The sequence below is a fragment of the Dendropsophus ebraccatus genome, chromosome 14, assembly GCF_027789765.1.
Source record: "Dendropsophus ebraccatus isolate aDenEbr1 chromosome 14, aDenEbr1.pat, whole genome shotgun sequence".
NCBI classification, from domain to species: Eukaryota; Metazoa; Chordata; class Amphibia; order Anura; family Hylidae; genus Dendropsophus; species Dendropsophus ebraccatus.
The window spans coordinates 60392954-60416374 of record NC_091467.1 but is presented as its reverse complement, the minus strand read 5'-3'; the positions used below and the strand labels follow the sequence as shown (position 1 = coordinate 60416374).

General features: G+C 43.1%; 1 protein-coding gene across 3 annotated transcripts in view; it reads right to left on the bottom strand.

Moving 5' to 3' along the window:
* LOC138772977 (protein-glutamine gamma-glutamyltransferase E-like) overlaps window positions 1–23421 on the bottom strand; it is a 56906-nt gene that overhangs the window by 27981 nt on the left and 5504 nt on the right. For 2 of the 3 annotated variants that reach the window (XM_069953822.1, XM_069953823.1), the window contains exons 1-4: window positions 9555–9638; window positions 2796–2984; window positions 2126–2335; window positions 834–952 (exon numbers count right to left, since the gene is read on the bottom strand). In XM_069953822.1, coding sequence (XP_069809923.1) covers window positions 834–952; window positions 2126–2335; window positions 2796–2984; window positions 9555–9561 — 525 coding nt within the window. In that variant the 5' untranslated portion in view covers window positions 9562–9638. Of the gene's footprint in view, window positions 1–833; window positions 953–2125; window positions 2336–2795; window positions 2985–9554; window positions 9639–23421 lie in introns of those variants that run through there. The other variant, XM_069953824.1, reaches the window with a different exon arrangement.

The window sequence follows — 23421 nt, the reverse complement described above, 5'->3', positions numbered from 1 at the left end:
TCCCACCAATACTGTGACCCCCATCTCCTACCAGTCTTCTATCTCCATCTCCTACCAGCCCTGTGGCCCCATCTCCTTCCAGTTCTGGGCTCCATCTCCTACCAGTGTTCTGTCTCCATCTCCTACCGGTCCCTTGTGTCCATCTCCTACCAGTCCTGTGACTCCATCTCCTACCAGTCCTGTGATCCCCCCCCCCCATCTCCTACCAGTTCTAGGCTCCATCTCCAACCAGTCCTGTGACCTCCATCATCTATCTATCTATCTATCTATCTATCTATCTATCTATCTATCTATCTATCTATCTCCTATCTATCTATCTATCTATCTCCTATCTATCTATCTATCTATCCATCTATCTATAATATATCTTTCATTTCCTGCATGTGCTGTTTGCTTTACACTATTTATATGAATGAAATACCTTAGCATTGACGTGTGCATACCTAGCTATAACTTTATGATGCATGTGGACTAATAAACTGATGCAACTATTTCTTTTGTACTGATCCAAGAAGGCACAAGGGTGAGTGTCTGTGCACATGGCCTGGAGAGAGGAGGAGGAGGGCAGGCAATGACTGTTCATACTAATAGGAAAGGTGAGTAGTCACCCTTTGGCTGGAGTCCCTGCTCCTGTACATGTCTGGAATGTGCTATATATATAATATATATATATATATATATATATATATATATATATATATATATATATATATATTTATATATATATCTTACTCATGGATACTCTTAACCAAACTTATACAAAAATGCTGTCAATTAAGGCAAAGTAACAACCTGCCCAGTTCCTCTACTGCCCCCTAGGGGTTGCTATTTACCTGTCCGTAGTTCCAGGGGGCTGCAATTTGATTTGAGGCTTCTCCAACACAAATAAGACCAAACTCTTGCAAAACATATTCCTGTCTCTCGGCTTCATCTGCTAGATACACGCTGTCACCTGAAAGGAAACAAAGATTGTACATAATAATATTGTGGCTTATAATAACAAGCCGGACCTGCTCCTTTAATCATCTCTCATATATTTGTCATTCAGGTTCTAAAAGTGCAAAAGCTGGGCTAAATACTTATGTGTCACAGATCCTGACTAGCAACATGGATTATCGCGGTGTCTAAGCAGATGCTCCACGTGCTTAAATTACTATGCAATGTATGGAAATTGATGCCAAGCCCTCATTGGCATATGACCTCAGTTTATACCTCTGATTCTGGTGTTGACAAGCTGGGTATTGCAGAGAACAGAAAGTATGACACACCTGAACAAAGTAATCTAAGTGCAAATGTCCTTCTCTTGTCACTAAAGTTATCACCATTGCTGCCAAATAAGGAGATAAAACAATGCAAATAAGGAGATAAAAAGAAGCATTTTTGCCTGATAAGATATATTACACCAGTTCTTATTTTCGTTTGTTCTATTTCTATGTATGCAGAGTTTATTGAAATCTCAGTTGCTGTTCAAATGTATGGATTAGGCTAGGTCCACATTTCGGGGCTCTTGTCGGAGGTTCCATTTGTTTTGCAGAATCTGAGCGGACAAAAAATTGAATGCCCCTGAGGAAGAGGCTGAAGCTGCCTGGAAATGCGTTGTGCAGCACATTGATTTAGTTTATTGCTTTAATACATTGTAAGTATTTTATTCATGGACTATCTTGGAGTGGCTGCACCTGAGACATCTGTGTTCTTGAGAAGTGGAGGTCTGCATCTGTCCAAAAAATTAATGCAGATGGAAATGTGAACCCTGCCATACTGATGGCTTTAGGCACTGGAGTAGAAATGAGCCATTCAAGTAGTTCCAGTCCACATTTCATTTTAAAAAATTTGGTTAACAAAAATTTGGTAAAATCTGGTGTGAAGACCATTGGTCCCCCTCAATCACCAGGGGCCAGGACCCAGGTATGACCGCCATCTTTGCACTCCCTATGGATATGCTCTTGACTGCTTTTGAGAATAAAAGCTCCATCTACAAAATGGATTTACCATCCCCCCCGGCTATCCTCCTATTATACACTGTGAGACTTGGGTGGACTCTCTATATTATACACTGTGAGACTTGGGTGGACTCTCTATATTATACACTGTGAGACTTGGTGGACTCTCTAGGACCACATCCTACCTGGAGCCCAAGGATTGAAGATCATCATAAACTCTCCGATGCGTCTGGTTCCTCCATTCGTCTGCACATTCAGTAAGTAGCGTCCGATAACGGCATCGGCCGGAGTGGTAAGAGTCACAGTAATGGAGGGTGATCCATTTGCGTTTATTTTTGCTGCCCAGCTGTTCCCTGAAGAAGAGTCTGAGAAAGTATACTCGAGGAGGGAACCACCTGCCATGGCAAACACAGAGGGTTAGTTTTTGACTTCTGAGTTTAGAAAGGTGACCTATGTATATGGATGAGATAGTTTTTTACTGATTAGCACTAGGGATGGTCCGAACCTGCCGAGGTTCGGGTTCGTACAAACCTGAACTCTCGGCAATGATTTCCGCTGTCTGCCCGCTCCGTGGAGAGGGTGGATACAGCCGGAGGACCGCCTGAAAAACTGGGAAAAATAGTGGAAAAATAAAAAATAGTGGGAAAATAAAAATGTTCTGGGGCTTAGAAGGTGATGAAAAAAGAACACATAAACCATATATCTAAATCTGAGGAAGTCACGAAACTGACCGAGGACCTAAATTCCATGGGGTCAGATTGATCATTTTTATAATTCTAATATTTTTGGTAATACTAACATTTCCAGGTAAGATGGTGCCAATGGAAGTACTTATAAAGTATATATTTGTTTTACCTCCTGATGAAGTGACGAGAGTAGCTATAAAGGTCAGTCTATCTCCGTTTTGTACAGGTGCATTGAAGGTCATCGAGATGTTGAATTCTTGACCCCTGCGTACGACCAGGTCATTTCCTATGTAGGCTGCGCAGTTGTGAGCCGACTTATTCTCATTTATATGAAAGTCATAGTTGGTGAGTTGGAGAGCTGCAAAACAAGACGTGACGTTACATGTAAAATATGTTTCGGCAGTTCGATGATCATGATGTTAACCAATGTTCCGGAAAATGAGTCTGTGATACAATTTGTTGTTGCTATCATGCATCAGGATTGTATCTGTTGTCTATGACTGTGTTAGGAACTTTAGTCAAACTCACAAAATCTCTGACTCAGCGTTGTACATTAGTAATAGGTATGTTGTAAAGTCATGAGTACAGTAGATCATCGGTAGGAAAGACCAAAAAGAACACAAAAAACAACTATCTTCAGGTGGTCATAGTCTGGTGGTATTATTTAGTCAGTGCCGCTTTGTTTCGCTCTCGTGCAGTGGTGACTATACGTAACTATAATTTAGTGTTTGTGACATTGTGACCTACAGATAATGTTGTCTTTGAGGGAGGTCAGAGAAGGCAAAAACATCTTAAGCCTTAAATTATAGGGGCGCAGAAGGTTCCAATTTGATGTTCAGCAAGTCTCATCTAATATGCGGCTGTGTAATCTGTAGGCTGTGGTTTCCCAATAAAGTCAGAATGTCAATTATATAGGTGTATAAATATACCTTAAACTACAGGATCATTGCTCTATTCCAATAAATCACTGGGTTATGATCACGTACGTCACGTACTAGAAAAGTGGATTCTGTAACCTGCAAACCGCTTGGCGCCTACTAGACTGGGGTGCGGAAACGAAATGTATATATATATATATATATATATATATATATATATATATATATATTGATACGATTGAGGCGAGGCAAGAGTCCATCATGTGGTACCTACTGTATAACCTTATTGTGTTGATCCAGAAAAAGGAAAAAAGGCGCGTGGCTCAGCTGTGAGAGACGCTGGTGGCGTTGCTGGTTACAGGCAAGACCTATTGCTGAGGGCGCGCCGACAGCGTCCCTAGTGACCGGCCTGCTGTTCCAGGGCACGGCGCACACCGACGGCGTCCCTAGTTGTTGCGGGGCTGGTTGCTGGGGGCGCGCTGACAGCATCCCTGGCAACCAGCCTGCTAATTTTACGCTGCAGCGTTTTTCTTTTATGTAGCTGCGGCCAATTAGCATTAGGTGTGCCCCATTAGAATGATTATGACTGACAGTTGACACAGCCAGTTAGCTGTCAGCATTTGATTCTCGATGACTATAAGTTCCAGCACCTGGTGCTATTCCATTGCCTGTGATAGCGCCTTGTGCCTTGACCTAGCAACTATCTGACCGTGTGCTATTGTTATTCTGACCTCTGGATTTAGTTACCCCGACCTTGCTTTCAGATTTTGATTTTGTACCTTTGCTGCCCGTTTGTTGCCGCCCTTGACCGCTGACCATTCTATTATTGTGTGTGTTTGTCTTGTTTTGTGCTACACTGTTTGCAGCATAGGGAACGTCGCCCAGTTGTCCACAGTAATCTTTAGTTCTGCAAGTGGCAAGTAAGTAGGGCCAGCTGGGACGGGTGCCAGTGTTAGGGCTGCATTCATCTGTTGTCTTTCCAGACCCCTACCTGACATCCATCAATATTGGATCAATATCCTATCACTAGAAGTCTAGTAGTAATGGCTTATATATAGCTAATATTATTATTATTTTAACATTTAATAATATTATTTTATTTTACATCACCATTATAAAAAATTTTTTAAAAAAACCTAGATCGTTCCGTGTAAACAGTCGTTCGCCAATTTGACCAATGTGTGAGATAGGCTTAAGCGATCACAAAACGATCGCAAAACGAATTTTCCTTACGATGTATCGTTCCGTCTAAACGCTGATCGTTATGAAAAAAACCTTACTCCGACATCGTTAATCGTACGATCGGGCCAATTATCGTTTCGTGTAAACGCAGCATTAGTCGTTCTCCTCTATACAGGCTCCAGCTCAGCTGTGCCCTTTTTATAGGCAGCTGCCCAAAATACTCTATGTATAATCTGACCAGTGATTTGTATAGAGGCAAAATTATATTTTTCCATAGACCTCTATGGATGTATCCTTCAATTTCAGCCTTGGCAGCAGCTGCCTGGCACTGAGTTTACTGTCCACAAATATCCCCAAGTTAAAGTCATAGTTGTCCATTTTATTACCTCAGCCCAGGTATATAACCATACCATTTATCCACAATAAACTGCATTTGCAATTTTTCTGCCCAAGCCTCCAGCTTCATCAAATCCTTCTGTAGTGTATATTAGCCTCCTCTGTAATATTACAGAACTTAGTGACATCCGTACATATCAAAATTGTAATCTGCAATCCCTCCACCAGGTTAATAATAACCATTAGACCCCTGCAGTGTCTCACTAGTCTCACTAGTGCAGTAGTAAGTGCAGGGGAAAAAGCACTTCCCGTAATAAGTGTATATTGGGGATTTTTATAACTTTTTGGGGCCAATACAATACTTCAATAAACATTTTCGCTGGACTTCTCCTTTGCCACAGTCACCACCCCTGACATAATCCTTGAGCACTGTTTGCCTTAACTTAGGTCGCAATATATCCAAACTAGCTTGGACACTAGCTTGGAACAAGAACAAAAAAGGGAGGAGAAAGTGTCTGGTTTCATGCAATTTATTACAATTTATCCCAACTGTACCCCAAATGCAATGCAAGAAAATCACAGCATCCCTGGGTTTCCACTAGTAATATCTGAAAAGTTAGGCTCAAAAGGGTCCTCACTAGATTTCTGCCACTTATTAAATGAAATGGTCTAAGATGGATGGTATTTTCATGTAGAGTTCTTAAAGGGAACCTGTCACCAAGACAATACTATCTCATCTATTGCCATCATGTTATAGAGCAGGAAGAGCTGAGCAGATTGATATATATCTTTGTGGAAAAATATTCAGTAAAGCTTGTAACATGTTGATTGAAATCCCTGCACATTCTGTGGTAAGGAGTCCAGTGGGCGGGGTCACACAATGGAATGGACTCTTTAGTTATTCTGAATCTTTTCACATAAAGATATATATCAATCCACTCAGCTCCATCTCCTCTATAACATGATGCCGATAGCTTAGCTAGCAATTTCACGTTGACGGGTTCCCTTTATAGACCAGTTTTATAGATATATTAGTTATTAAGGGATGAGCCTCTCAGCCTGCTCCCATTGAACTCTGTGCCGCTCCGCTTTGGGCGCCTGAAAAAGCAGGATCCAGTCCTGGGGAACTTCGCTAGCACTGTAAATTCCCTCATCCATGGTAGTATCAGGATAATTTGTAATGGTATAAGACAGGTAGAGCCATTTGAAGGCAGCATAATAGAAGATAGGGATAGGCATATTCTATTTCATTATCTATCCATTTATCTAGGTGGGGCTGCCTGTGTACATAACGCTCCCTTTTCTTATCACAAGAGGCTCTTTTCTTGGAAAATGTCTATATACTTCTCATTCTGTTCCCTGCATTTGATTATCATCAATACTCATAAGTGATTGAAAGCTAAATGGAGAAAAAGTATCACAAATTTATCAATAAACTGCATCATTACCCCTAATGCAATCACATGCATTAAACCCTATTACAAACCATTTTAGTGTCAAGCATGGCACACTAAGAACACATAAATTCTTGTTATAGTCGACTGACACCTTTTGAAATGAACTCTTCAATGCTTTCCCCCATTGCTTTTTAGTAAGAATTTTGCTTACTTTGCCTCTACAGATTACTGTATGAGCTCTATTTTCTCTCTATATTTGTATAGTCAATTTGATTCTCCCATTCAGAATGCCTTGTATTTGCCCTCCTCTCTGTCTACAGTCTGTGTGAGCTGTCCTCCAAGGATTCTCTACCCCCTGTCCACTTGATAAGGTGGTATGTAATTCACTCCCCCTCCCTAGGTAGCAGCTAAATGGTAGGAAGTTTGTAATGAAGACTCTTTAGAAAGTTGCCTCATTTTGCATCCAGGAAATAAATCATCAATCATCAAGGTGTCCATAGCTTTTATAGAGATTCCCAAACAGGGTTCCCTGTGACCTTGTAAAGGACTTAGCAGAATTATAGCAAGCTTGGCTATAGAACCTTTATTATACAGTTTACTATTAATAGGGTATTTTGCTCATCATCCGCACTGTCAGCACACCCTTACACTGGTATTGCAAAATGTAATGTGAATGTGGTCCAACAAAGTGAATGGCATTAGTGTGGTGACTCCCGTAAAGGTAATTACAGAGTATAAAATAGTTTATATTTGTTTTATTAAGCGTTTTATGATATTTATCTTTCATTATGACTAATGATTATTATTAGCAGAAAAAAATAGAAACGATTGCTGTATCTAATAGAGATGTTTCCCTAACAAATTAGGAAGACGGTAGCGTCTCTGTGTTGGTATTCCCATAAAGCTGGAAAGAGTATATTACACTAATTGGTCAGTCTTGCTAATTGCTGGACTGTGATTGGCTGAGCGGGCTGTCACCCCTCAGATGAGTCCGCCTTGGAAGTGAAGATGGGATCGTCTCTGGGGGGCACTATACCAAGCACACTGGGGGAGTGCGGAAAGATAAGAATAGCTTCTCTATTGTTATATATATATATACTTGCAACGATATAGATAAAGTTTTCTCTATTCAGAAAACCAAGGAATAAGTTACACAATGAATATAACATTACACATTCTGGGCACTAGATTACATGTGATAGGACACTGATCCAGGGATTTATTCTGATTGCCTTACTGGAGTCTGCCTCATAATGGTTTTTGCCTTCCTCTGGATCAACACAGTAGAGTTATAGGTTGAACTTGATGGACTCCTGATTTAGGCTATGTTCACACAAGGTATATTTTCGTAAAAGTACAGCCGTTTTTGCCGATTGCAACAACGGTCGTGATTAATACGAAAATATACGTTATGTTGCCGTCTATGGAATCCCGGCCAGAGCGTATACACATAGTGTACGCTCTGGCCGGGATCTGTAGCAGTGCCGATAAAAACTGACTGACTTCGGCACTGATGTGCCTGCATCAGAACTCAGCGACGCTAAAGATCATCCGGATGCAGTACCGGCCGGGATGACCTTATCTGACACCGCTGTTCCGTGACCCGGCAGGGTCACGGAACGGCCGGTGTCATACAAAGTGTTAACATAGCCCTACTATCTAAGGATAGGTGAGGATGCAACCATTGAGATCAACTCCCAGCTATGAAATCGATGGTCCCCTGTTCCCCCGGTGAAATGAGCTGCAGGACACATGCTTAGCTAGCACTCCATGAACTGAAGATCGATGATCATTGCTCCACTCAATTTTGCGATAGCCCCATAACATTTTTTGCCAAAATTTCCTTCCTATTGTAAAATATATGATGAACTACTGTCTGAGCCTGTACACTTATACTATTCAATTTCTTTTGAAATTGTGCAATTCTTCACTTCCCCAGCAGTGGTGCTGCAGAGCAGACCACCAGGTTTCCTATTGGATTATAGCTATACACACAGCAGGAAGAGGCTAATGATCAGTGGGGGTCTGAACCCCAGGACCCTGACCAATCAGAGCTTCTCAGATGTCCCTAGGACATGTCAAATGTTTCCTAAAGTGACCGTGGCTGCTCCTCTTTATGGCTATGTTCACATATAGTATTTCCGTCAGTCTTTTTGTCAATATTTTTCCAACCAAAACCAGGAGTGGATTAAAGGCACAGAAACTGTGTAGATATTCCATTATTATTTTGCCCTTTCAGTTCCACTCCTGATTTTGGTTGAAAAAAGATTGACGGAAATACTATGTTAGAACATAGCCTTAAAATAGAAGGCAGCGTGACAAATAACCCCCCAATAACAGCTGAGCATTGCAGAAGGGTATATATTATATTATAAAACAATGTACACAATGAGCATGGGGCACACACCAATCTTCAGGCTGGACGTTCTTTATTCCACGCACCAAAGGGAAGGGAGGACAGATGGGCAGCAGTTTCATGCCTACTAGCGCTTCCTCCGACTGGGGATGAAAGATACTATTTCTTTCATTCATAAGGCTATTTGTGTCCTCTCCATAGAGCCACAACATTCTTTATTCCATGCACCAAAGGGAAGGGAGGACAGATGGGCAGCAGTTTCACGCCTACTAGCGCTTCCTCCGACTGGGGATGAAAGATACTATATTTGTGTTTGCTATTTGTGTAGCATAGTGGTGCCGATTATACTCTACTTGTCCATATATTATATTATATTGCCACCATTAAAATGGAGGAGCCAGATTCATCAGAGCCACAAGCATTTCCATTGACAAGCATTTCCATGTCAACTCCTGACTGGCTCATACAGTACATAGGAGAAATCCCAATGGGGATCCCCTCTATGACCCCCAAAGGGCACAAGATAACACCCCTAAATACTAATAGTTAACATATTCTAATTTACAACAAACAAGGAATGACAGTGCCCACCGGTTAGGCCACCGGATCAATGTAAATTATATATACAAGACTGTCTGACCAAACAAAATGACAAGGATAAGTTATTTAACCCTTCTTATATTGGACACAAAGAGCCCATCAATCTAGGACCATCAGGTTCTCATCACCTATTATCCAGAAGCAAACCTTCCAAGAATATAACTTTTTCCATAGCTTACCTGTCATGTTGTCCCGGAGGAGATGCTGCCGTCTGTGACTCCGGCGTGCACGGCTGCCATTTATAGGAATGCAGCCTCTCCTAGCATTTTAATTGCTGTTATTACTAATGAGCTGGGTGGATCCCTGCATTTTATTGACTTCTTACTATTATTCAAAGTGTCTATTAGCTGATGACTTCTTACACTTGGTTCTGTATACTAAATTGACTTGTACAGATGTAGCAGAGCTGCGACTGTCATTGTTCTCTCTAGTATCGATAGAAATTCTCAATGGCTTTTTATAGGACTGCAAGTGGCATCAATTCCAGCAAGGGTTATGTCGGCAAAAAGAAATTCTTACAAATCGACTGGTTTTAGAAAGTTATATAGATTTGTAATTAACTAAAATTTATAAATCTCAAGCCATCCCATACTTATCAGCTGCTGTATGTCCTGCAGGAAGTGGTGTTTTCTTTCCAGTCTGACACAGCGCTCTCTGCTGCCACCTCTGTCCATGTCAGGAACTGTCCAGAGCAGGAGAGGTTTTTGCTACTGTTCTGGACGGTTCCTAACATGGACAGAGGTGGCGGCAGAGAGCACTGTGTCAGACTGGAAAGAATACACCACTCATGCAGGGCATACAGCAGCTGATAAGTACTGAAAGACTGGAAATTTTTAAGTAGAAGTAAATTTCAAATATATATAACTTTCTGACATCAGTTGATTTGAAAGAAAAAACATTTCGCTGGATAACCCCTTCAAAGGGGTGGTCCCATCTCAGCTTTTTATCTCCTATCCATAGGGTAAGGTCACCTAAGTTAATTGGTAAGGAGTAAGGGAAAGGTTGGGGGGTTTAGCAGGTAAAATGGATTATCTATTTATTATTTTGTATGTTGTATAAAGAATTAGGAAAAAAATAAAGAGAAGGGGTATGAAATCGCCCTAAAATGACTGAAGCTTACATGGTACCTGCACAGCTATTGTGGCCTGCATTCTATGATGGAAGCATAAACTAGTGATGGAAATGCTAAACAGATCAGCGTATTACTTACATCATTTTGTTCAGCCGTTCTCCTAATATGCAGGAGAATAGGATTCTTGCACACCCCTCCCCCGCCCTCCAGCTGCTGATTGACAGTTGACTGTCTATACATAGCATGGATAGTTAACTGCCAATAAGGAGCTGGTGGGCGGGGTTTTCTGCTTCTCATGAATATCCAGGACTACTGGGCTCATGCACATAATGGAGAGGACTACTTATTGTCCATGTTATACAAGAGGATATCTCTGGATCAGCTGCACAGAACAAAGTAAGTGATCCATCATTCTGTTCAGCTTTTCCGTCACTGCTTTATACTTCCCTGAGATAGGACACCATAAAACTGCTGACAGAGTCTCTTTAAGGAGGATTTCAAGTGTTACTGTCACTTTAAAATACTTTTTACATGATAAGCTTTAAAAGTTTTGACCAGTCGGGCTCCGGGTGTTTAGACCTTCACCCATCATTAGAATGAGGAGGAAGAAGCATGCGGCTGAGTGCTTCATATTGCCGCTCTACCTGTCTCATTGCAGGAGTTAGGTAGATCAGGGAGTCGGGGAGTGAAGGGCACAACTGCATGCATCTCCCATCTCTACCTAGTGACTCTAATCGTTTATCCATTGTGGTAAAAACAGCTCCACCCCTCTCCTCAGGTTGTGTGTGGTATTACATGTCAGCTCCATTGACTTCAATGGAACTGATCTGCAATTCCACACACAGACTGAGGGCAACAGTGGCGCTGGAAGAAAGCAGCTATGTGTTTTGTGATCCTGGATAACCCCTTTAATAGAAGAACTTAATCAGTAGGCAGGGAGATTTTAAATGAACTCTCTATAGATACCAGGGGCGGACTGCAGCTGCCTCAGGTATTACACAATAGAAATGGCAATAGATAGCTTTAGCATTTTGAACTCCTGATATGTAGGAGTGTCTTGAGTTTATCTCCTGCATATCTGACTGTTAGGTTGGGATTAGGTGCAGTGAGCACATCTATAATTATTACATATGGTGGCTAATATAGCAATCAGCTGTGGTATCTAAGCTAGTGAATATTTCATTCTTATAGTAATTCATACACTATAAAGGAGGTCTTTTAAAGGGGTACTCCGGGCAAAAACAAAAGATACAGGGGGTGGGGGAGACATGATAAAGAATGTATACTTACCTGTCCCCTATGGCTCCTGCAGCGCCGAGTTAACAGGCTCCCAGACCCCCGCCAGATATCATTTTCTCCTGGCTTCCTTCTGCGTCACGGCCCAGGTGAAAGTACCCGCCCGGCTGATGGATTGCTTGCTCAGCCAATCAGTGACTGTGTGGTGCTGCCCCACTGTGAGGCTTGCTATATGGTGCTGTGTGACTCCTCTACACTAGTGGTCGGTCGGGGATATAACTGAGCCAGATGATAGGGAGTTGTGACGCCATTGCCGGTTGGGCACACACAGGGGAGGCTGGCTATACCCTTTCCCCTGTGGTCGGTCACCTGCTGGGCTGTAAGCGGGTCCTTTGGGTACTTATCACAGTGGTCCAAAGTGGAGTTGTGACCCACCCATACTATTGGTACCGCCACCCACAGAAAGGGGAGATGACCCAAGGAAGGTGCGATTACTGTGTAGGTGCTTAGGTAATAATCACCGAGTCCTGTTACCATAAATAAACTCTTCCCTACTTTAAGAATACTTGGTACAGCGATATACAATAGACTTCTGACTTGACAATAGACTTTAGACTGTAGTGATAGGATTTGTGCTGAGAGCTTGAGAGGTAGAATAAGCGTGCTGGCTTGGTTGCGTGCTGAGAAGTAGAGGGCAAGTGCAGAGAAGTAGAGAGGAGGATGTCAAGAGAGTCCCAACCCAATGTAGTACTGTGCTCTGCCAGAGATTTAGAAGTAGAATAAGTAGAACACTTGAGAGTAGAGAGAATACTTGTGTCTGTGTTTTGACCTTTGTTTTTGCACCACCTATTGCCCACCAGTGTTGGGCGACCCATCCTAGAGGGTGACACAAGCCCCAGACCTTGTTACCTGGGTTGAGAAAAGTCACCAGAGTTTTCTTATTACACCAGCGTTGCGAGATAGAGTATGTAGGCTTCTAGCAACTTTGCTCTATCCAGATCAGTTCCTCTTGCTTCAGGATACTGTCCTGCACCTTTAGACTTGTTCGCCATGTGGGCTGGGATGATCCCTCACTTGTGCTCTCTGTGAACGCTTAGCACTGCATAGTGTGTAGAAGTGCTGCTTTCAAGAAAAGAGTGTCCATGCTTCCCATGTGTGTCTGCAGACTAGACTACACTGGACTTGTCCTCTAACAGGGAACCTGGCATAAGCCAGGGCCCAACGTGACTGCTGTAGGGACCGTTCTGGCTTGCGTCCTCTCTGTACAGGAACCAGACTAAGACTACTACTAAGTGTAACTACACTTCCTCTCCCCATGTGAGAACCTAATACCTGCTGTAAGTGGGTGAGAAGAGAGTACAAAGAAGAAAGAAGAATAGAGATAGGTGGAAAAGAGCTCTCATTGGTGCACAAATGACAAAAACAATAACACCTTGAGTACTACAGCTGTGCAATACATAGGTACAAGATATACATACTAGCCACATCTAGTGGCAAAACTTAGGTACTACTTCATTACCACTTTTACTTAGAGTAAAGGCTTTTGTGAGGGGTGTATACATCAGCAACACCCATGGTGGGATACCACAACTGCAGTGGTGTCCCACCCCAGTCATTGTGATGTTGCTGCAGGGAGAGCAGGAGGATGGCAGCAGGAGTCCATGAATGGGGTCCGTTAAATATACATTATTATATGTCCCCCACCTCCTGCCCTCACTGAATTGTTGTACCCCTTTAAAAACACTTTGTGGCTATTGAAGTTTGATATATTTACATATTTTTAAGTGGACGTGTCACATCAGCCCGCTAGCGGATCAGCGGCGACTTTCTATGTTAATCCGGAAGTTTGTGTTTTTTTATGGATACGAACATGCAAAGAGACCATAATAAGCGCCCCCCCCCCCCCCCCCCCCCCATCCCATATTGGATCCCCTTATGTATCTGTATCTATGGAGACCTGAACATCTTGATTAACAGAGGAACTTGCCAGTGATCCGGTAGCGGGCTGACATGACAGGTACACTTTAACTGAAAGGTTTTCTGGGGGAATGATTCCCTTGTTGTGTAATTACCTATAAGTTGTCACAGCGCCAAGCCTAGTATTACTTCCAAGAAGCGTGCTAATCATTCATAGGTAATAAATGACAGGAGCGTCGATAAAGGCGATGCTGAAAGACGGGATTAAATTACATAAGACATATTAGAAAAAGATGAGAGGTTGTAAGTGTCAGGGGTTGTGGGGGGCGAGATATTAAATCTATATTTCCTTCAATTTTATTGACTTGTTTAGGGGGTTGGAAAACTACCATTGTAGTTCTTTCAACCAAAATATTGACGTGATTCAGCAAAAAGGAGAAGAGGAGGAAGAAGACGAAGAAGGGAGATTGGTTTTCTGGGAAAGAGTTTGACTTGGTAAGGAGGAGCCGCTGTTTTTGTTATTGCATTGGGTGTGCATTGTGGATGTGGTGTTGTATAATGTTTCTGCACCCTTTGGGTTCAGGGCTCCTGGACTGTCAGACATCAATCTATCGGATGTTAGGTAACGGGTTGAGGTGTCAGCGACAGCATAGGGGACATTGATCTGACCATGTGCGTAGTGACGCTGATGTGAGGCCACAATGCTTATACTTACAGATAAATTGGTATAATTTGGTATCGAGATGTGGTGTCCCACCACAGGTGTTGCTATTGGTTACACCCTTCGTTAAGCCTGTACCTGTGTAAGTGGTGATGTAGTAGTTCCAGAGATTTTGGTCACAAGATGTCGTTGTTGTAAGTCTGTATACTCAGTTATTGCACAGCTGTAGTACTCAAAAGGTTATTGTTTGTTTATGCATCACATGGATCTGTACGCCAATGAGAGTTCTTTCTTCTTCTCACCTTTCATCTCTCTCTTTACTTTCATATACGCACGAGGACAAGTCAGGGATCATCCTAACCCTTGTCGTGGACAAGGAGAGACGCAGTGCAGGACAGTATCCATAAGAAAGTAAGGAACTGATCCGGATAGTGCAAAGTTGCAAGAAGCCCATGAACTCTATCTCGCAGCCCGGGTGTAAGCGGGGAACCCACAGTATTCCGATCTTCCCAGGTAACAAGGTCTGGGGCTTGTGTCACCCTCTAGGACAGGTCACTCAACACTGGTGGGCAATAGGTGGTGCAAAGACCAAAGAGTCAAAACACAGGCACAAGTATTCTCTCTCTTCTCAAGTATTCCTCTATTTCTACCTCCAAAGTTCCGGCAGAGCACAGTACTACTTGGGTTGGGACTCTCTCGACATCCTCATCTCTACTCTTCTGATCCTCCCTTTTACTTCTCATCACACAACCCAGTCAACATGACAGTACCACTCCTCCTGCTCTCAATACAGATTTGGATCCTAAAGTATTAAGTGTCTTATCAAGTGTAAAGTGTTGTATCAAGGCAAAGCTGTATTATCTACTGCCTACCTCAAGTATCTTCATAGTAAACAGGATTATATGTATGCTAAAGAGACTCTGTGATTCTTCACTAAGAACCGACACAGTACACGCACCATCCTTGGGTCATCTCCCCTTTCTGTGAGTGGCAGTGCCAATAGTCCAGGTGGGTCACTACTTCACTCCGGACCATCGTGATAAGTACCCAAGGGACCCCGCAACAGCCCGGCAGGTCACTGACTACAGGGTAACAAGGTATAGTCGGCCCATCAAAATAAAAGCAGGTGTGCCACCATACCTGTGTGCCCAACCGGCACTGGCGTCACAACAGATTACCCTCACTGGGCAAGGCTATATTTCGGCCAGCCACCATAGAACTGGCGTCACACCTAGCCATCTGGCAAGTGACCTGCTGTACCTCCACACCGGGGGTGTACCACCACAAAGGGATTGAGTGTGAGTAGGCTAGTGATGTGTCACTGTGATTGGCCTGTGTTGTCTTAGACCTCACACAGATACATCCGTGGTGCTACTGGGGCCAGAGTGGGCTTGTTTATCAGGGACCAGTGGTGGGCTGAAGGCTAGAGGAGACTTATCCAACCTGAAACCATTGGTGGTCTAAAGTTGGTTTGTGGAGACCCTTAGAAATGGGCCACCAGGTTGTTTCTGGAGAAGTGGAGAATATCAACCAAGGAAAGGGCAAATGTGTTTGGGTGGCGGTGACAACTGTGTGAGAAGCGATCGTCTAATAAAAAGATGGCCGCCTTATAGCTTGTAGTGTGGCCTATTCGGCACAGTCCTATGGTGTGGTGTAATGCACTGAACAAAAAGTGGTAGGAGGGGTCAGGTGTGGAATTGTAAGGACCCTTAGTTGTAAGGCCTGGTAGGTTGTGTAAACTTAAATAAGTACTCAGGGCAACAGTGAAAAATCAGGGAGGGGAGGAGGGGGGGCAGAGGGTGATAGTAACATAATAAAGAAGTCTTACTTACCCATCCCTGTGCCCCCACAGTGCAGCGTCAGTGCTCAAGTTCCCCCGTCGGGCTCCAGAATCAAATCAAAGCCCTGGCTCAGAAATACCCGCTCAGCCAAACTGTGACAGACGGGACACCCCTGCAGTCACTGACTGGCTGAGCAGGTAGTTCCTGTGGCGCTGTAATGAAACAAGGAACTTGGGAGATATAAGAGCCTGGACAGTGAAAGAGAGCAGCTAATGACGTGCTGCAGGGGCACGGGGACAGGTAAGTAGAACTTCTCTATTATGTTCCCCCACTACGACCTGATTTTTCACAGCAAAAGGGTCTCTGCAAAGTCAACAGTGACCTTAGAGAGAGGAATCTGTAGGGCTGGGAGCATTGTATTCAAAAGACTGTTCAAGCTTTCATCAGCAGTGTTCAAGTGTTTAGCGCCACCTAGTGTGAACTGTAACCAGCAAGCTTCTGTGCCTTATATCAGTTATATCTGTTATTATCAGGTATTACTTTCACAGTTATAAGAAGGGAATAGATTTTTTTCTGTTTCAACCAATGCAGCCTGTGACTACTTCATTTTCACAATGTATACAAGTCCCAGCAACCCCAGACAAAAGAGATCCTTATGTACTTGGTTCTTTGATTTGTTTTATCTCTCCTCAAAGCAACATCTGTCAGAGGGGCCCCCTACCTTCTATGGGCAATTTACAATACAGATGCCATTTGACATAGAAGCCCTGGTGCCCCTGAATCTGGGCACAGCTGCCTGTATGTTCCCATGTGGTTCAGGCCCGGGTTAGGCACAGATCTGTGTACATTTGCTGCTTGCTGATTTCCATCCGTCTATTATCAGACACTGATATCACACCAGTCAGGGAATAATTGCTATGACTTAGCCAGCCCAGGCATTCAGTGACACGCTGCTCTAATCCATTGTCTATTAAACTGACGGGTGGTGCAAGGAATTTCAAAATGAAGTCATAAAAATCGACAGGTGGGGCTCCTCCGTTTCCTGGTTTCTGATGTGTTCTTATTTTGAGCTCAAATTTATTAGAATACTACACAGAACTCTTACAAAGTGTGATCATCCATATAGGAAGACATGGATAGCAGCGGAGAAGTGGGCATCATTGGCAGAAAAAAAAGTGCAATGGGCAGCCCACTCCATTCACTAGGAGCCGCATAGTATGGCTGGGTTCACACTATGGGAGGCATTTATTAAGTCCGGCGTTTTTTACGCCGGACGTAAAAATGCCCCCGCAGCTCCGGCGCTACGGAGATTTATGTAGAGGCGGACTGCCTCTACATAAATCCCGTGCGCGACGTTGCGCACCGCCGAAAACCTACGCCAGCTGAGGACTGGAGTAGGTTTTCGGCGTACATTTTGGCGGAACGGATGATAAATCGCGCGGACTCTGAGTCCGCGCCCTCCGTTCCGCCCACTCTCCGCCCCTTTTCCGCCCCCTTTCCGCCCCCTGGCGTACTCGGCGGAAAGTGCCGATTTGCGAATATTTTATTCGCAAATCCGCCATTTTTGCTTAAAAAAAGACGCAAATCGGCACTTTCCGCCGAAAATCAGCCAGTCGCCGGATGATACATGTGGCCCTATGTCTTTTCATCCGTTTAAAAAAAAACTGATGTAATTGTGTGCATCTTTTTTGATCCATTTTTTCACTGACTTCCATAACACCAACTTTTTGTGTACGTTAAAAAAAAATGATGCATTTTGATCCTAATTTTTTTTTTTAAATAGAAGTCAATGGAAAAAAATGCATGGACACAAATACATCCGTTTTCCATCATTTTTTTTTTAATCCTGTGGATTAAAAAGGGTACTCCAGTAAGATTTTTATTTATTTATTTTTTTCAAATTAACTGGTGCCAGAAAGGGCTACAGATTTGTAATTTATTTCTGTCCTGCAGGAAGTGGTGTATTCTTTCCAGTCTGACACAGTCCTCTCTGCTGCCACCTCTGTCCATGCCAAAAACTTTTTAAAGCAGTTGAAAATCTCCATAGAAAACCTCTCCTGCTTTCCAGACTGGAAATAATACACCACTTCCTGCAGGACATACAGCAGCTGATAAGTACCGGAAGACTTTTGATTTTTAAACAGAAGTAAATTAGAAATCTCTGGCATGAGTTACTGCAGCTTAGCTGCCACTAAAGTAGATAGGAGCTCAGCTGCCATAACCCTGAATGACCACGACACATGAAGCTTCCGGCCATGTTCACACAATGTATGTTTACCATAAATCACGGCCGTTGTTGCAATTTGCAACGACCGTGATTTATGCTAAACACACGTTGTATTGGAATGAATTAACCCTGGCCGGAGCGTATAAACATAGGATATGCTCTGGCTGGGATTCTATTTGGCCGCACAAAAAACTGACATGACAGTTTTCTGTGGCCGCTATTCATTGAATAGCCGCCGCATAGACATGTCAGTGCACACAATGGAGAGCGCGGCTCCGGCCGCACGCTCTATTGTGTGCAGTGTGAACTGGGATGTGGGCGCACACAGGCGCATTCACCAGAAATGAAGATGTTCTTCAGTAACACTGGCTGCTCTGTGACCCGGCCAGTGTTATATGCCATGTGAACATGACCTCACTCTGTATGGCAACATCACGGGAAACAGCTGACTACCACCAGTCCACACAGATGTCATATTGATCACCCATCCCTATGATAGGTCATAGATACATTCTGCCTAGGAAACCTGTAAAAGTCAGGTGTGGTCCAGACAAATCTAATGTATTCACTTGTATGCAAATAACTTACACCTAACTATAAAAAGACGTCTTTGGTAATGAACGTTATAGTCCTAAATACGCTGAGTCATCGCTTTATATGAAGACTGGAGACATGAGTCACCTTCATTCTTATTACAACATCACGTTCAATGTTTTTTCAACAAGATTAATTTAGCGAAATTGTCTCCTTCTCAGGATATGCTGCTCTGGCTGGCTGGTATATACAGTGTGTACATATATATATATATATATATATATATATATATATGTAGATGGACAGTATATGTAATAGGGTTATGAATTCGGGGGAGATTTATCAAACATGGTGTAAAGTGAAACAGGCCCAGTTGCCCCTAGCAACCAATCAGATTCCACCTTACATCCCTTACAGACTCTGTGGAAAATGAAAGGTACAATCTGCTGCTGTGTTATCAGGCTTATACAGTTACTATACATTATACACCACATGCTGATTGCTATACTGTACTGTAACTAAGTAAATTACAAATCTATATAACTTTATGAAAAAAGTTGATTTGAAAGTAAAAGATTTTTGTCGGAGTAGCCCTTTAATAGATGCTACTAGACCTTGGGGCCTATGGGACCCCTCTGCTACATAGGAATAATAGGTATTATAAATGGCCCATGGCAGCTCTGTAAACCTTTCCAGATTGGGCCGCATTGTCGAGCTCTGGATTCTACTTCCTCCTCCTTTTTGCCATTTACATGATGGATGTCTCGCTCTCCTTTGCATGCCCGGCCTTTGTTTTCCTTCCTGTACCGGCTTGCTGTGTAATTTACATCGAGCTGCTTCAATTTGTAGCGATAGCAGAGCACATTGCAGATTACAGAGTTTGTAGAGGTGATTTATTATAGGTGTGTCTGCTGCTTCCAAATATAACTCAAAAACAGGAGAAGACAAGGGAGGAGGGACAGGTAAAGGCGTGACAGCAATGACCTGCCGGAGAGCCAGCCATGGACTGCTTTACTACCATATGCCTTAGGAATCCAGTGATGACATAAAGCAGTCCTTATGTCAGTACTAATCTGCTTTATAGGAACAAGACTCAGAAGTGGCAATGTGAAGAATGTGACAGCTCATGCCCGAACCATGAACCACGTCCAGCACTGCCATGGTTAATGCTTCTAGAATTTGGAAGTTTTTATGACACAGCCTTTTTCATTTATGATGTTTTAGTAATGATATGTATAGGGTCCTGCCTAGGTCAGCTGAAGGGGGTTCCATCAATAAGCCACTCTGCTTTGGTTAGGGTCACCAAAGGGCATAGCGCATTTAGGGGCCCAGAGAGGGAGAGGACCTGCACATAGAGAGAAAAGGGTGAAGGACCTGATCACATGACCCGAAGGGCCTCAACCTTACAGTGTAGAGAGCAGCCCGACAGAGAGGAAGAGGGAGAAGACTGAGCTGTAAGTGCTGTGTTTGATTGTTTGAGTGTGTCAGAGTCAGTCAGTGTCTATAATGTGTGTTTGTGTAGGCTGGGTTCACACTATGTTTTTGCAATCTGTTTTTTTTTTCATCCGTTTTTTGCAAAAAAAAAACGGCTAAAAAAAACCGGATGCATTTGTGCATCCATTTTGATCCATTTTTTTCATTGACTTCCATTGTAAAAAAAAGATGGATCAAAACATTCGTTTTTTTTAACGTACACTGACCTTACTTTTGTGTTTGTTAAAGAAAAACGGATCAAAATGGATGCACACAAATGCATCCGTTTTTACCATCCGTTTTTCATCCCTTTTTTTGCAAGAAAACGGATGAAAAAAAAAACGGATTGCAAAAACGTACTGTGAACTCAGCCTTAGTGGTGTCTCAAATGATTGTGCTTAGTGGATGGATGAGGGGCCAGCTGAAGCCCAAGGGCCTGCAAAAACCTGGAGCTGGTCCTTGTTAGGGTAGTTAGGGTAGCAGATACATTAAGTCATCGGGCCGTGTAATACGGCCTAAAGAGCAAGCAGTGGAAAGAAGCTTGCTGGGAAGTGAGACACCCAGTGAACAGAATGTTAGAGCAGACAGTCTAATCATCCCCCCTTCTGAGGGCCCGAGCAGAGATCACATAATAGCATCCAGCCTAACCAACCTTCCCGCTAAGGGCCCTAGGTCCCCTAACAAGAAAAGTAATTAAAGGGGCACTATGGCGAAAACCTTTTTCTTTCAAATCAACTGGTTTCAGAAAGTTATATGAATTTGTAATTTTTTTCCAATCTCAAGTCTTCCAGTACTTATTAGCTGCTGTATGTCCTGCAGGAAGTGGTGTTTTCTTTCCAGTCTGACACAGTGCTCTCTGCTGCCACCTCTGTCCATGTCAGGAACTGTCCAGAATAGCAGCAAACTAAAGTCAGTGCTTATAGATTTTCTCTTTTGTAATATGTTCTGTCCCGGCACGGGTTGTGACAGGTCTCCTTTAAAGGGGTTATCTAGCGCTACAAAAACATGGCCACTTTCTTCTAGAGACAGCACCACTCTTGTCTCCAGTTTGGGTGCAGGTTTTACAATTTAATTCCATTGAAGTGAATGGAGTTTAATTGCAAACTACTACCGAACTGGAGACAAGAGTGGTGCTGTCTCTAGAAGAAAGTGGCCATGTTTTTGTAGCACTGGATCACCCCTTTCATTGGGGTTAATTGGGGCTGAGTGTTCCCGTCAGAAAATTGACGGGTTTTTCCTGTCGGTTTAGTGTTCCGTCAACCCCTTGGCTTTCTAGAACCGTGGCTACTTTGGTTCAGAGACTGTTGAGGGTTATGGTGGGCGGCATATTGTAACAAAAGACTACTGTAAGAGACTACTTATAATCCTCCCGAAAAAGTAGCAGGCCCCATTTCTCTGTCCTAGGAATGTTCATATATCCAATAATCTGTCCATGTAAAAGAACTAACAATAAGCCAACAAATGAGCAATTATAAATGATGCCTTATAGTCTAAACGGGCATATTCGGCTGATAACAATATGTTCAAATGGCCGCACAAATGATCTTGCTATTGTTAGGGCAGCCCGGCAGCACAATTAATTAAACCTTTTATACACTCTGCAAAGGAACGCTGATCTCTCTGATCGGATCTCACCTGCTGCCTCAAATTTGGAACTAAACGTTGGGACTATTTGATTCCTATTGCTTCAGGATGTGCAGCAGACAGTGACTTTAAGATGTGAAGATACTGTATATAGTAATCCAATTTGATGGTAAATTAAGCATTAGGTAGTAAATCATATAGGTAATTAGGGGCCGACGATAATTATGTAAATGATTAATGCAAATGAATGAGTTACTAAAGCCAAACAAGTAGTGAGAGGTAAGATATTATATTATATTCTCCTTCCACATACTCCTCTTTTCCCAATGGGACTACTTTCTAATTTATTCACCCAGACTTGGTTGGATTCCAAATCTCTCTGGAGACAGAAGATTACAGGTTTACAATAGAAATTATTATTATTATTTTTAATAAAGCTGGTTACGTAAGTAGCAGGTAACATATATCTACAATGATTTGACAGAACAATATCCATACGTGCCCTATAGTGTGTAGGTCCCCATGTTCTGCCAAAAAGTTCTAAGCCATTGAGGCATGGATTCCAGAAGACTACTGAAGCTATTCTCTTGTACCTGGCACTAACTTAAAGATCCTATAAACCATACCTGTCATTTCAGGTAATTTTTTTAGCATAAGCTAAAGCTGCATGTGTGTACATGTACTACACATGCAGATTCTGTTTCCCTACCTCTCTGTAGCAAACCCTCAGAAGTTGCAGAAGCATGGAGGACATTATATACATTAGCAGAGAGAGCAGTACTTGAGCAGTATAAACTGTGTATACAGCACTCTTTGAGACAAGCCTTCAGACTCTGTTTCTCACTGCTTTTTCTTTCCTTCTTACCCACCCAACCTCTTCGTCGGTAGGGTTTGGGGATGTGGGAGGTCAGGACTCTGGAGGGTCCTGTTGACCCATTTGCAAAAACTGCTGGGATGTGGAGGTTGGTTTGGGCCTGTTAAATTCTATCAGGATCCCCTTTAAGTTTTGGGACTTGGCACTGTTTCCATGGAAAAACTGTATGTGAGGGACAATCTGAAGTGCAGGAGGTCTGAGGATCAGGGATGTCCCTGGGAGGAGTGTGGAGGCATGCCGGAAAGCATAGAGCATTTTGTGCTTTATTGTCCCTTTAATACAGAGGTTTACAACAGGGTGGGCGCTTCCATCGGGTAGCCCAGGTTGGCCCATCTCTTCTAAGCAGAATTGGCCTATGGAGCATTCAGAAACCTTGGTGGCTGGGACTAGAGCACTCCATTCCTAGTCAGCATAGAGGTCAGGTACCACACAGGGAGTGCACAGTGTTGCGGATGAGGTGGTTAGGGGCACACTCGGTGACCTGGTGAAGGTGCGCTCTCTGGAGTACGAGAGGCTGGGGACTGGTAGGACCTCTTGCCTTTGAGGGGCTCTAGCTTTAAAGTACCGTAGCCTGGGTCTTCTCTCCTGGTGGTGGGCTGATGCTAACACAGTAGCCTTTCATTTTGTGTTGTAGCTATATAGCAATATCGGGCTTGCATGCATTGAACTTGGGCTTTCAGGCCCTGT